At 37.4% G+C, this 13,046-nt stretch overlaps 1 protein-coding gene across 2 annotated transcripts in view; it reads right to left on the bottom strand.

Annotated features, from left to right (window-relative positions):
- Positions 1–1,881: 1,881 nt before the first annotated feature.
- Positions 1,882–13,046, bottom strand: part of Copb1 (coatomer protein complex subunit beta 1) — a 37,600-nt gene continuing 26,435 nt past the window's right edge. Inside the window, exons 15-22 of one of the 2 annotated variants that reach the window (XM_021193619.1) lie at positions 9,904–10,131; positions 9,554–9,733; positions 7,998–8,142; positions 6,787–6,906; positions 4,698–4,843; positions 3,938–4,027; positions 2,795–2,950; positions 1,882–2,260 (exon numbers count right to left, since the gene is read on the bottom strand). In XM_021193619.1, coding sequence (XP_021049278.1) covers positions 2,201–2,260; positions 2,795–2,950; positions 3,938–4,027; positions 4,698–4,843; positions 6,787–6,906; positions 7,998–8,142; positions 9,554–9,733; positions 9,904–10,131 — 1,125 coding nt within the window. In that variant the 3' untranslated portion in view covers positions 1,882–2,200. The remainder of the gene's footprint in view (positions 2,261–2,794; positions 2,951–3,937; positions 4,028–4,697; positions 4,844–6,786; positions 6,907–7,997; positions 8,143–9,553; positions 9,734–9,903; positions 10,132–13,046) is intronic. The other variant, XM_029538991.1, reaches the window with a different exon arrangement.

Here is a 13,046-nt window from a genome sequence, read left to right on the forward strand (position 1 = left end):
AGGTAGTGTGTTTATTTTCTTATGAGACACTGTAACTGTAATTATACTGTATTATCTACTGTGACCTTTGAATGAACACTATATTTCAAACTGAATGGTGATGCTGTAAACAGCTTCATCAAACAAGTACTGTTATGCAATTTGGTTCCTAATCATTACATGTACAAAGGTGAACAGCTAATGAGATTACCTGCACCCCAGCTGTCACTAGCTTCTGGTGACTCAACTGCATTCTTTTCTTCTTTTTCTCCTTTATGAGTTATACAGAAGACGATGTAAGCTGGGACTGTTGGCACAACCTGTAGTCCTACTTCTCAGGATGCTAGTACTAGATTTTTTTTGTTGTTGTTGTTTTATTTTGTTTTTTTCGAGACAGGGTTTCTCTGTATAGCCCTGGCTGTCCTGGAACTCACTTTGTAGACCAGGCTGGCCTCAAACTCAGAAATCCGCCTGCCTCTGCCTCCCGAGTGCTGGGATTAAAGGCGTGCACCACCACACCCGGCTCTAGATTTTTGATTCCAGCAAAGTTGGCCTGAAATCTGTGAAATGAACTGGGTATAAAGTTAAATTCTACTTGTGGTTTGCTCCCTCTACACTAGTAAGCATTCTAGGACACCCTGATACATACTTCTTCAGACTTGAAGCTGGCTGTAAATTTGAGACTATGGCTGTGCAGGCTATGTCAACAGATGTCCTATGGTGAAGGAGTCCCTGCCAAAGGAAGATTAAGATATTCTACTTTCCCCACTGAAGGATCTCTCAGAATATTTAGTATGCTAATGTGTACTGTATGACTCTAGTAAGGACTATATGCAGCATTCCCTGAATTACTAGCTGTGTCACCTTTTTCTTTCAGAATATCCAATGACACTTAATGAAATCCATGTTCAAAAGAACAGAGTGTGGGAACTGATCTAATGCAATCATTCCTCAACTCCCATCAAGTTATCGCCACTCTTTGACTCTGTATCAAAATGACTCCTTTCCCACAGTCCTTGTATCTCTCCCAGTTGGCAGCTATAACTGAGTTTATTAAAGATCTCAGTGCTTTAGGATTGCAAATGTCCTGTAATTTTCTGGTTTGCTGACTAAAACAGCAAGTGCTTCAAAATTTATGACATCATACAAAGTATTAATCTTCTTACAGGCCCAACAAATCATTCTGTTCTCACTGACAACAGAAGATGTTATTTCCACTCTGTCCCAGTTCTTATCTATGGACTCGTGGGGAACGAAGGATGAAGTCCTGAAGGAAAGACAAAGTAATAGCTTAAGTTGAAATTTAGCATAACTCAAGACTATCTCAATCATTCCTAGTATAGAGCCCAAAGTACAGCATAGACTGGGAAACTATTCACAAACACAAGTGGAATCATAATGAGGTGTGTGTGTTGCCTAGCCTGATGAAAAGTTATAAACAGGAGAGAAGGAATAAAAAACAGAGGTCATTTGGAAATGGAACAGCTTGTTGAATCCCCCAAGCTAATCCTCCTAGTGTAGTCAGTAACTGGCTAGAACCCACTATAATTACTAACAAGTACAAACATCCAATGCTAAATGTGCATGATTTTTTAAACTGATTTTAGATGATCTAATTTCCATAATAATTCAGGATCATCAAGAACAGTGTGCTGATGTCAGTCAGTTTGTAATAGCTCCTTTAAGCCAAAGATGGACCTTTTCTCAAGTAATGTGGATACTTTCTCCCTGAAGCAAAGTTTGAGAAAAGACCCTAGGAGTTTTAGAGATACTGATGTCATTACAGAAAATGAGGAAACAATAATGCACTAAATCAGTACCTGTTCCATTTTATATCACTCAATTTGTAAGCTTTCTTCATAAATGTAGGCAAGGTAAAAAAAAAAATCTCACAGATACAAATCTAAAATTAAGTAATTTATTTATAAAATAACAAAAATTTATGAACAGATCTGTTTATTGTGAAAATGGTCTTGGTATATATGAGAAACATTATATACTTTGAGGACAGCATTCAGAACTGTTAAGATAAAAGAGAAACTATAATTTTAAACTCATTCTTGATTTAGGGGAAAGGCTATAAATTACTGGCTGGAATGCCTTCAGCATGAACTCAAATTCTACATAACATAAAGCATGAAAAGAGTACAAAAGATGTTGGAGTCCAATCAGCCCACACCTAAATTTTAACCATAAACTTTCAAGGACCTTTTGTTCATCCTTATAGACTAGTCTTCTTTTGAGACAGGTTGATTTTATCTCCAAGGCTCAAGGCCATTCCCTGTAAAGAAGAATGAAGATGTTCATATTTTGATCTAGTTTTTGTGATGTTGAGGATTAACTCATGGTCTACCATGCTAGGAGAGCATTCCCAAGACCAAGTTATATCCCCACACTCAACAAAGAAGTAATTACTGAAACAATGCCCAAATAGGTTATACCAGCTTAAGTAAGCCTCCATTGGATGACATCATATTCAACAACAAAGCAAAGGATATACAAAATAGACTCTAAAAACTTATACTGGGTTGATTCTAGTTATGTTGGTTAGTGCTTGATTTATGCCGTATCTGTCAAAAAAACTCTACAGAATCTGTTTCACAAACATCACACAGGAATCAATGTTTTAGGCAGTACTGTAGAATAAGCCATTTTAAATGAAGTTCAGAAAATACCATGCATATGTATGCATGTATGTATCTCATGCACAAAACATAATTATGACAGAAGAAATTATACCACAGAAATAAGACAGACATGAATTCTTCCTCCCTTTATTTGGTGTAGAGATGCTCTCAAAAGAGGATATTATTACCTGACTTTTTGCACGAATTCTTATATGGCCAGTAACGGCAGCATCTGGTCCCTGATGAACTGGCTTCTCAATGCTGACATTTGCAAGCGCATCCTCTCCAAATATAGACCGCGCATAAAGATTGGCTGCCATGAAGCCACAGTAGCCAGAAAGGGCCTGGGGGGAAAAATGTGTGATAAATTAAATACTTTGCTAGAGAACTATACCTTGGCAAACTTAAATATACATGCAAACTATTATTTAAAACTTTACTTATGTGGTACTGGGTATAGGAGCTAATGAGTTTTCCAAAGCTCAAAATAAATATATGTGTAAAAATTTAAGAATTCCCTGTGCATATTATACTTAATAAACATAACTTTGAAGAGAGTATAATTAAGTATAATATGCACAGGGAATTCTCTCTTTGAAGAGAGTATCTCTTCAAAGTTATATTTATATATTCTTGTTCTTACTTATTCCTGTAACAGGCTTTTAACTTCCATAAAGAAAGACTTCTTTTGTTGGAACTAGAAATTGTTGAAGAAACTAATATACAAAAATCCACTTGTTTGTCAGTAAACATATCCCCCCTCCACCCCCCCGTGCTCCGTGTGTGTGTGTTTGTGTGTGTGTGCTGGATGCTAAGCAAACATTCTATCACTGAGCTACACACCTAGACATTCTCTTGTTAGGAAGATGCACATTACGGCACTAACAGAAATTTTTAAAGAAAGATACTTAGAGATTCAATTTCATTTTGCCTTTGTTCTAGTCTTTTTGTATGTAGATAGCAGAAAGCCACTGTATTAGATTTATTCTGAAATTACAATTAGCCCACGAAGGAGGGCATTTGCTAATCTAGTATCACAGATAAATAAATGGTTATAGAATAAAGTCTCTTATCTGAAAGGTGGAGAAGACAAAAAACTAAAACCAAGAAACCCAAGTAATCTGACTGTTCCAGTTAAGTCATATAACCATGAACAAGTGGGAAGATACAGTTCAGAAAAGAGTTGAGCAGGCCAAACATCTTGTGGGTAATTATTACTCTGATATTCCAGAGCAACTCAGTTTTCCCATGCTGAATTATTATAAAAACACAGCAGCCATCTACTGTACTAGTCTTTTTATGGACTTTAGCCTTTTCTAGTCTCCTTCTACCTTTTCTGGAGTCAGGCACTTCATGTTGGTCGACTTGAGGATGTGCTGTAAATAGTCATTCAGGTCAGTCATGTTGGTGTTAACTGTCACCTGCAGAGGAGAAGACTCAGTGAACCTTACAGTGAAACTGCATTGTTATTTCATCCTACATCTTCCTTCCAACCTTGGAGGGAAAGAGTGGAGAGTGGGCAATAAAAAAAGTAAATGACTCCTACGAAACCAACTGGCATTGGCAGTGGTTTCAGACACAGACATTTCACTAGACCATCAAGGAAATACAGAGTTCAAGTAAAACTCAAGGGACAAAGTTTCCCACTGGGTCATAGACTTTGTACAGCCTCAAAGATACAAGAGCCAATGGTGGATTATCATCGGGTCACAGAAGAGGAGGAATCTTGTCTACACTGTCTCAACCAAAGTAGTTACAGAGTTATGATTAGGTAGGCATGGTGATGAACACTCGTAGTGTTGGTGCCAAGATGACATGGGTGGAGGGTCAGACACTGGAGACTTGATTAGGCTAGAGAGCAAGATACTATCACAAGATCCCAGAATAACTGCCATTCTACTTAATTCACCACAGGGAATTACTAAAGGGCTTGCATGGTTTCTAGTTAAGATAATACACAGGAATAGATAATGAAAAGCTGTTTGCTTCGCATTTCTTATACTTTTTAGGGGGAATCACTTAAAAAAAAAAAAACAACCCTCATCAATAGTCATAAGGAAGATATGCATAGGAAACCTCTCAATGACTAACTTTATTTTCCCATTCAAATTCAGCCCACATCTGACGGAACTCAGCATCAGTGCAAGTTGCAGGCTGGATATAGTCCATGATGTCAATGTGGATGTCACTAAGGACCACACAGTTTCTGTCACTTGCTGCTCCAGAAACATCATAAACTGTAATAAACATACAGAAAGATCACCAAAGGGTAGAAGTTAGTTCGAAATAACAAATATTTATGACATTAGCAAATATATATACTAGATTCTAAGTGCTTTATAAATATTACCAATTGAATAATGCCATCAATTCTACCTTACTATTTTCCATCTCACAGATTAGGAAAGCAGGTAAGTCAAAAAAGTTACCTCAGGTTACAGAACTGATAAGCAATAAGACTTAAGACTCAGGACTTAGGCTCAGGTACACTTTGTTGTTACACTTGCTTAGGTTGGTGAATATTTACATAGCTATAATGGGCCAGGTACTACACTAGATACACAAATAGTTCAGTATTCTCATAGTTGAGATCTAGTTATAAATCTAAACTTTTCCTCCTAATATTTGGTTATATGTTGATACAATTTAGTAATATAAGATTATCGACTGTCTCTTCCCTAGAAAGACAGAATGTGGGACGGCTGTGATGGACGGTACACGCCTATAATCTCAGAAGTTGGAGATAAAGTAGAAGTAGTACTTTATTTGAGTCTAGTCTGGGTTACCCAGTGAGACTTTGTCTCAGAAAAAAACAAAACAAAAACAAAGTTAGGTGGTGGTGTACACCTTTAATCTCAACATTTGGGAGGCAGAGGCAAACCAATCTCCAAATTGGAGGCCAGCCTGGTCTACAAAATGAGTTTCAGAACAGCCAGGGATACACAGAGAAACCATGTCTCAAGAAAACAACCAACAACAAGCACCGTCCATCACCATCCCCCTGTCCCCACCTAAATTTAAAGTTATACTCTGATAGGGGTCTAAGTTCTCTTTTTACTTTTAGGGAAAACTGAGGGTTACCAAAACTGTCTTCCTTTAGTTTGCAGTCCCTAATCTAAAGACATACCTGTAAAGAACCCTACCCCCTCCCCTCCTTTCTACTCTAAGCACTGCTCTGAAAGTTTAGGTAGTGCTCTCCCCTTTCACTTGGTTTCTTCAATAGCCTACTCAGGCAATCTTCCATATCCTCTACAGAGTTCTCATTTGTACTGCTGTCACAGAAATATTTAACCATACATCTCATTGTCATCCTCCAGTGTCTTCCTGGTCCATGGATAAGTACTCAACTCTTCTGCAGGGCAAGCAGGGTCAGCCTCCCTGACTTCCTAACTTGCTTTTCACTCTAACTGCTTGGCACATCGTTCCATGTGCATTTGCTCTGCCTGCAGTCAATCCTCTGTGGATTACTTCCTGATTGTTTAAAATCCATCTCAACATGAGCTGTGAAGCCCTTCCTAACTTTTCAATCCCTTACAACACTTTGAGAATTGACCAAATCCCTTCATGGACTCAACTCACTGCTCATATAGGTATCTTTCATTACATTCAGCTTTATGGAAGGAAATACTTATTTTGCATATTTGTTTTCCCTTACTTGACCTTAACCATCTTAAGACATATCTCTTGTTCCTTACTATGGCAGTCTATCTCTATAACAGAAATTGCTAGAAAATACTGACTGAATTCCTCTGTACAAGCTTATTTCAATGTTTGAAATATTCCTGGGTGCTTGGCCACAAGGACCTATATGAATTTTTATGACCAGTACAAATGTTATTCCTTAATAACAAATCTTCCTTTACACAGCTTCCCACACTACATTGCTTTCTATATGACCCCAGAGTATGCCATGTATCAAACTAATCCTAATTACATTGTTATTACATCTGCCCTTTCATTCTGCCTAGTGGGTTCCTGAGGACTATGACTCCTCCATCTGGCTCAATCTGGTATTACCTAGAACATACTACAATGCTTGGTTACCATACAGAGTTCTCTATAAATAAGCGGATTCATCTTCTGCCCTCAAGCACGTCCATAACTACATACTAACAAATTCTTTAAAAAAAAAAAAAAAAAAAACCACTCAACTATCACATGCCATAAAACAGAACCATACCTATATTGCCAAAAATTATTCCATTTTCTGTTGATGCTACCTTGACATTAGCTTTAATATTTGCAAAGTCATGAGGAGCAAGAGTCAAAGGAGATGGTTTTTCCACAAGTTTCAGATCCCCTAAGAGAAAATAAACAAGAATTTGGATATAGCTAAAAGCACATTTATTAATCATGAACCAGTATTAGAATGTATACAAGTTAACAGTTTCTAGAAAAATAAGAAAAATGAGAAGTATATGTTTTAAACATTATAATGAAAAAAAAAGGAAATCATCTAATATTCTTGGCAATCATATTAATCCACACAACCTTTTTTAAAAGGTAATAGGCATAATTCTATATTCTACACAGAATAACTATATTCATGAGTGGACGGCGTATACCATTTTTATTTCATTAAATGATTATGAACTTCTCAGAAAGCTTAACCTATATATACCATTACAAAGGGGTCAAATATCCTTCAAAATACCTGTACACGCACTGAAAATAGGGCAAAGTATAATTTGTCTAAAATCCTAATGTCCCTTAACTATTGCATAAACCATACCTGGAGGCACTATACTGTTCTACACATATATTTTCAAAAGTAGATGTACACATGGTTACAGAATCTAAACTATGTCTTTATCAAGACAAAAGAAAAAACATGTTGAAAAATGTTAATAATGATGCATTGCTTTGGCCCCATGTGGCAGGGAACAGAAAATACTTAATTCTCTACCAAGGCAATTTAAATTTTAACTAAGTGAACTACTTAGTAAATGTGTTTTCAATTATTTGAGACAGGGTATTGTATAAACTAGAATGGTTTGGAGCTGGTTGTGTGGCTGAGAATAACCTTGAACTCCTGAAATCCCTGTCTTCCTGAAGTGATAGAAGTACAAACATAGGACACCATGCTGGGTGAATGTGGTACTGGAGATTGAACCCGAAGCCTTAAGCATGCTAGGTAAGCACTCTACAAATTCAAACTCAAAACTGAACCCACTTGAGTCACATAAAAAGCCTAACTAGTCAGTATGACAAAGGTTCAGAAAACTGGTAGTTTACAGAGACAAAATTTTAAACTGTAAACTAAGCCTTAATTATAAACAGTGTTAAAAAGTTCTCAAAAGGATTTTTACACTGAAAGCTATGACCTTTTCTTAGTAATTCATCCTGAAGATTTATTACATAAAAACTTTTCCTTAGGATAAATTTTCTTACCTAGAGTAGCTAACTCTAATGTGCAGTTCTGCAAAGTATCACTGGTTTGGTTTACAACAAGAACATCCAAGACAATATCATACTGATTGACATGAACATAAGCTTCTGCATACACTGGATCAGAGAAACCTGTCAACTGAGTGACCTGTCAAAACAAAACCAGACATAATCAAAGAATGAAACAACTTAGCCTGATGAGTTCAATACCAGGATCCACCAGGCAGAACCAAATTCTGTTAAGCTGTGTCTGACCTCAAACACATGTGAGTTAATGTACTTGCTGCCAAGATGGACAATCTGAGCCCTACCCATAGAGTACACTCCCCAACCCACCAAACAAATACATAAACATTAAGAATAATTTTTTAAAGTAAATTGATTACATACTGTAAACATGCTGAATGAAAACATTATTTTATACGCAGTGAAAAATTCCAGTCAAAAAGAACAAAAACACAGCGATTCCACTTGTTTGTGCAGTAGAAGTAGTCAAAATCAGAAAGGAAAATGGTCTGGTAGTTGCCAGGAGCAGCAGGAAATGGGAATGGCCCGTTACTGTTTAGTGGGTATAAAATTCAGTTTCATGAGATAGAGAAGTTCTGGCGATGGCTGCAGTTATGAAACACAAGTAACCCACTGACACAAGGGAGCTCGGCAGCAGAGTACAATACTAGCAGAGCCCTGGCTTCAACCCTCAGCAATGGAATAAAGCAAAACAAGACCAGATTAAAACACTAAATTTTATGTTCTGTAATTTTTACCACAATTAAAAAAGAAATCTAAAAACTTGTAAGTGTAAAATTGTTGCTAACAAGTTTTAATTTGTTGGTTTTTGAAGCAAGGTTATAGAGCCTCAGTTGGCCTTAAACTTGTGGTCTTGCTGTCTCAGCTTCCCAAATGCCAATTCTCAGTTTTGAAAAAAAAAAAAAAAAAAAAAAAAAGCTTTAGTAGTTCTGATTCTGTTACTGACTTTTATCTGTAATGGTCAGGTCAACTTGAGACTGTTCACTCATCTGACAGCTGATGGGTAACTAGCTGACAGTCTTCCTTTTAAATAGGTAGCCCAGACTGCCCCTAGCTTTGTAATCGTTCTGTAAGTGCCGAGATTATGGATTTATACTACCATGTGTGATTCAAATGAAGTTTCACGGACCTAAATATCACAAGGACTTGGTAAAAACAGATGCTAGGACTGGAGGAATAGCTCAGTGGTATAGTGTTTGCCTGCTATCAACAATAGCATAGACAGACATACATGCACACATAAGCTCCTATGTACTCAATTTTATGTAACTAGTTATTTAATTAACAAAAAACCCCACATATGCATAGCAGGACCAGTCACTTATTTGTAAGTAGCCAATTTAAATAAATTTTCAACTGGTCATGGTGGCACAAGCCTTTAATCTCAGCTCTTGGGAGAGAGGTCAGCAGATCTCTATGAGTTTGAGGCAAGCTTGGACTAAGCAGTTAGTTCCAGGTCAGCAAAGGCTACACAGTGAGACCCCACCTAAAATGAAGAAACAACAACCAAGTCATACATCTGATACTGTTACCTTGTTAAGTTTGGATGCTAGGGGATCTGCTGCCTCTTTCCTCTGAGTATTACCCATTGCTGCCAACAAACTCAGCTGGAACTGATCTTCCTTGCAGTTCATTTCATTCTTAGCAGTTAGTTGCATGAAGGAAATGGGGTCATCAGGTTGTACTGTTACATTTCTCTTTTCAGATTCTTTCTGTGTTGAAAAAGCAATGCACATGTTTTTTGTATGGAAAGAACAATAGCTTTTCATAAATCTTTCACAAGGACAGACTTAAACAGAGACTGAAAAACCAACAAGATTAAAAAGAAAAAAAAAAAACCCAACTTATGAAGCACTCTATAAACTTTTCATATATGCCTTACCTTTTGGGATAGTTTTTCTTCTTCGAGTTTGGCAGACAACATTTGGGAAAGAGACTGTCTGCACTCCTTATTAAAAATGTCATTCATTAAAGGTGAGCATTCAGATAAGACCTTGAGGCACAGGGAAATTCGATCTACATCATCATCAGTAATTGGCTTCTTAGGAAGAGAGGATTTTCCCAAATGAAGGATAGTTGCCATAAGCAACATAGCCTCGGCAACAAACGACTGCAAAAGTAGAGAAACTGGTTATTGCTATGATTCGCCTATGTCACTCAAATATAACTAACAGACAATTCCAGAATGCACCTGAATTAAACAAACTGTTGAGATTTTATTTCCCTAGATATCCCCATACCCTTCTACCTGTTTTGTTCTGTCAGTCATTCTAAGGCTTAACTGATCCTTGGTTGAAAAGTAGCAAGGACTTTTAATGGTTTTCTCTTTAAACCCACCAGAAAAGCTGAAAGAACAATGTTCTTCAGCAACTGGTGACCTCTTAGCCATATCTGCTTTCTGTGTGTTCACTTTCCTGTGGGAACATGCATATGGAGGCAGGGGTCAACCTTGTGTTTTGAGACAGGACCTTACTCTGGGACTTGAGGCTCAATGAGATTGGGCTAGTCTAGTCTAGATGGCCAACAAGCCCCAGAGATACTTCTGTCTTTGCCTCTACTCAGACTTCAAGCTTGTCACTGTACTTGACTTTCTATATGGGTGATGGGGACAGGATTCAGGTTCTCAAGAATATAAGATTTTGGTCTCAAGACTGTACACTTTACTGACTAAACTAGCTACCCAGGCCTTCCTATTTGCTTTCTTATTAACTCATATACTTCGGCTGGCCATATAAAAACAAGAATTCTCTTTCATAAATATATTAGCAACTATTCACTAAGAATGAGTACAATTTCCTATAAAACCAAAAATATTGATTTCTTATTTGAGAAACTGAACAATCCCTAAATATATGTGCTATACCTTGAATTCAAATAGAGCTTCCTAAATCACCTCAAAATAAATGTGTTTATTTTACTTTAAAACCCAGGAACAGCTTCACACATTTTATCAGCTACTATTCTCTTCAGTGTCTTTTAAACTAGACCAGTTTCCTGTTTTTGTCTGTTTTGTTTCTTTGGTTTTTCAAAACACAGTTTCACTGTGTAGCCCTCTGGCTGTCCTTGAACTCCCCCTGTAGATCAGGCAGCCTCCAACCATCTGCCTCTGGCTCCTGAGGGCTGGGATAAAGGGTGTGACCCACCACCTCCTGGCTTTCTTGTCTGTTTTTAATCACACAAGATTTTATTTTTGTAAGAGCCAAGATAAAGAGATGGCTCAGTGGTTAAGAGCACTTGCTATTCTTATACAGAACCCTGGTGAGACTCACAGGTTCATGACCACTTGAAACTCTTGTTTCAGGGCATCTGATGCCTCTTCCGGCCCCTGTGAGCATTGTATGCATGTAGTACAAATAAGATAAGCAGGCATATATACATACATACATATACACACACACATAAATTAAACAAACAAAACCCCACCAGGACGCTTACTACTCTTGGCTGCAATTCAGAGCAGGTGCTGTTCAATGTTCCTAACTGTACCGCATTAGGAGGCACATAATGTGAGGCTATGCCATTCATTGCAAGGGTGAGTACAGCCACCTGTTAGACTAGCTTCATTTTTATACTGCAACCTTAAATGACTTCCTCAGACTTCATAATGAAATCTCTATCATCAGGCTTACAATTAAAAAACACAATCAAATTCCATGTTATATTTTGAATCTCATGTACATTATTGTGACATTATACATAGATGCTCTATACCCTTTACTGTCTTTAGCTGAGGACCGACTTAGGTCCACATATGAAAAACTACTGGAGGCCAGGGGAAGAACTTGCAGGGAAGTAGGTGTAAGTCCCCAAGGTTGTACCCTGCCTGCAGGAGAGGAAAGAGAGATGGGAGTGTAAAAAACAATGTCTAAAAAAACTATGACCAGAAATTTCCTAAATCTACAAGCACTGTAAATCTTCGATCCCCAAAGCTCAAATGAAGCACAGAAGAAACATGAAGAAAACCACATTCAGCCATGGACAAATCAAACTGCTAAAACCCATGACAAGAATAATCTAAAACCAGCCATGGACTGGCAGGAGTGACAGAGGATTTCTCACGAGGAAGGCAAAAGACAATGGGAGCTACACCTTTATAGCACTGGGAGAAAACAATGCCAACTGGGAACTCAGATTTTACAACAACATCTTTCAAAATTGTAAGTGGAAGAGGGAGATGGTGCAACTGGTAGAACCCTTGCAACACAAGTGTGAAGACCTGTGTGAGGACCTACATCACAATTCAAGTAAATGCACATTCTTTAGGCCGTGATACAAGGACACTCCTAACCACACAGGGAATGAAGAGAGGGAAATGGCACAAATAGAGGCATGCTGATGAGACAGAAAAAAAAACAAACATCCACCTTTGTACGAAGCACAGCTAAGTGTAGTAACTAGACACTGCAAGGAATCTGGTTCTTTAAACTGATATCAACCAATATTCTCCTATCATTAAAAGTGATGCAATCAATCCTGAAGAAATCAATTTGGATCTTAAGATTAAAAACAGCTGGATGCTTAAATTACAAAGCAATTAAATATTATGAATACAACTAGGAAGAGTTTATAAAAACATGGGGAAGTGTTTGTTACACGCTGAGTGAAAATGCACTTTATAAAATACAAAATTATTGTTTTCTATCAGTAAAAAAAAAGTTAAGACAGATATTAGTGAATTCAAACTCTAGAGGGTTTCCACGACCCCATCTTTCAATTTTCTATCGTCCCTACAACATTAACAAAATTTGTAATTAAGTGTTGCAATCCTAAGTGACTCTCCTCAAGTTTATTTATTTACTTTTAGTAGTGCTGAGGATTAAAACCAGGACATTATATAATGTTGAGTAGTTTCTCTACCACCAAGCTGCATTCTCTTAAAACAATCCTTGCTTATCTTTATCATATCAGGAAGATACTTAATTTTTTCCAAGTAAAAGAAAAATAGTTTTAGGTAAGTAAGTACTGGGTGCTCTTCTCTCTCTCTCTCTCTCTCTCTCTCTCTCTCTCTCTCTCTCTCTCTCTCTC

Source organism: Mus pahari, chromosome 1, assembly GCF_900095145.1.
Source record: "Mus pahari chromosome 1, PAHARI_EIJ_v1.1, whole genome shotgun sequence".
NCBI classification, from domain to species: domain Eukaryota; kingdom Metazoa; phylum Chordata; class Mammalia; order Rodentia; family Muridae; genus Mus; species Mus pahari.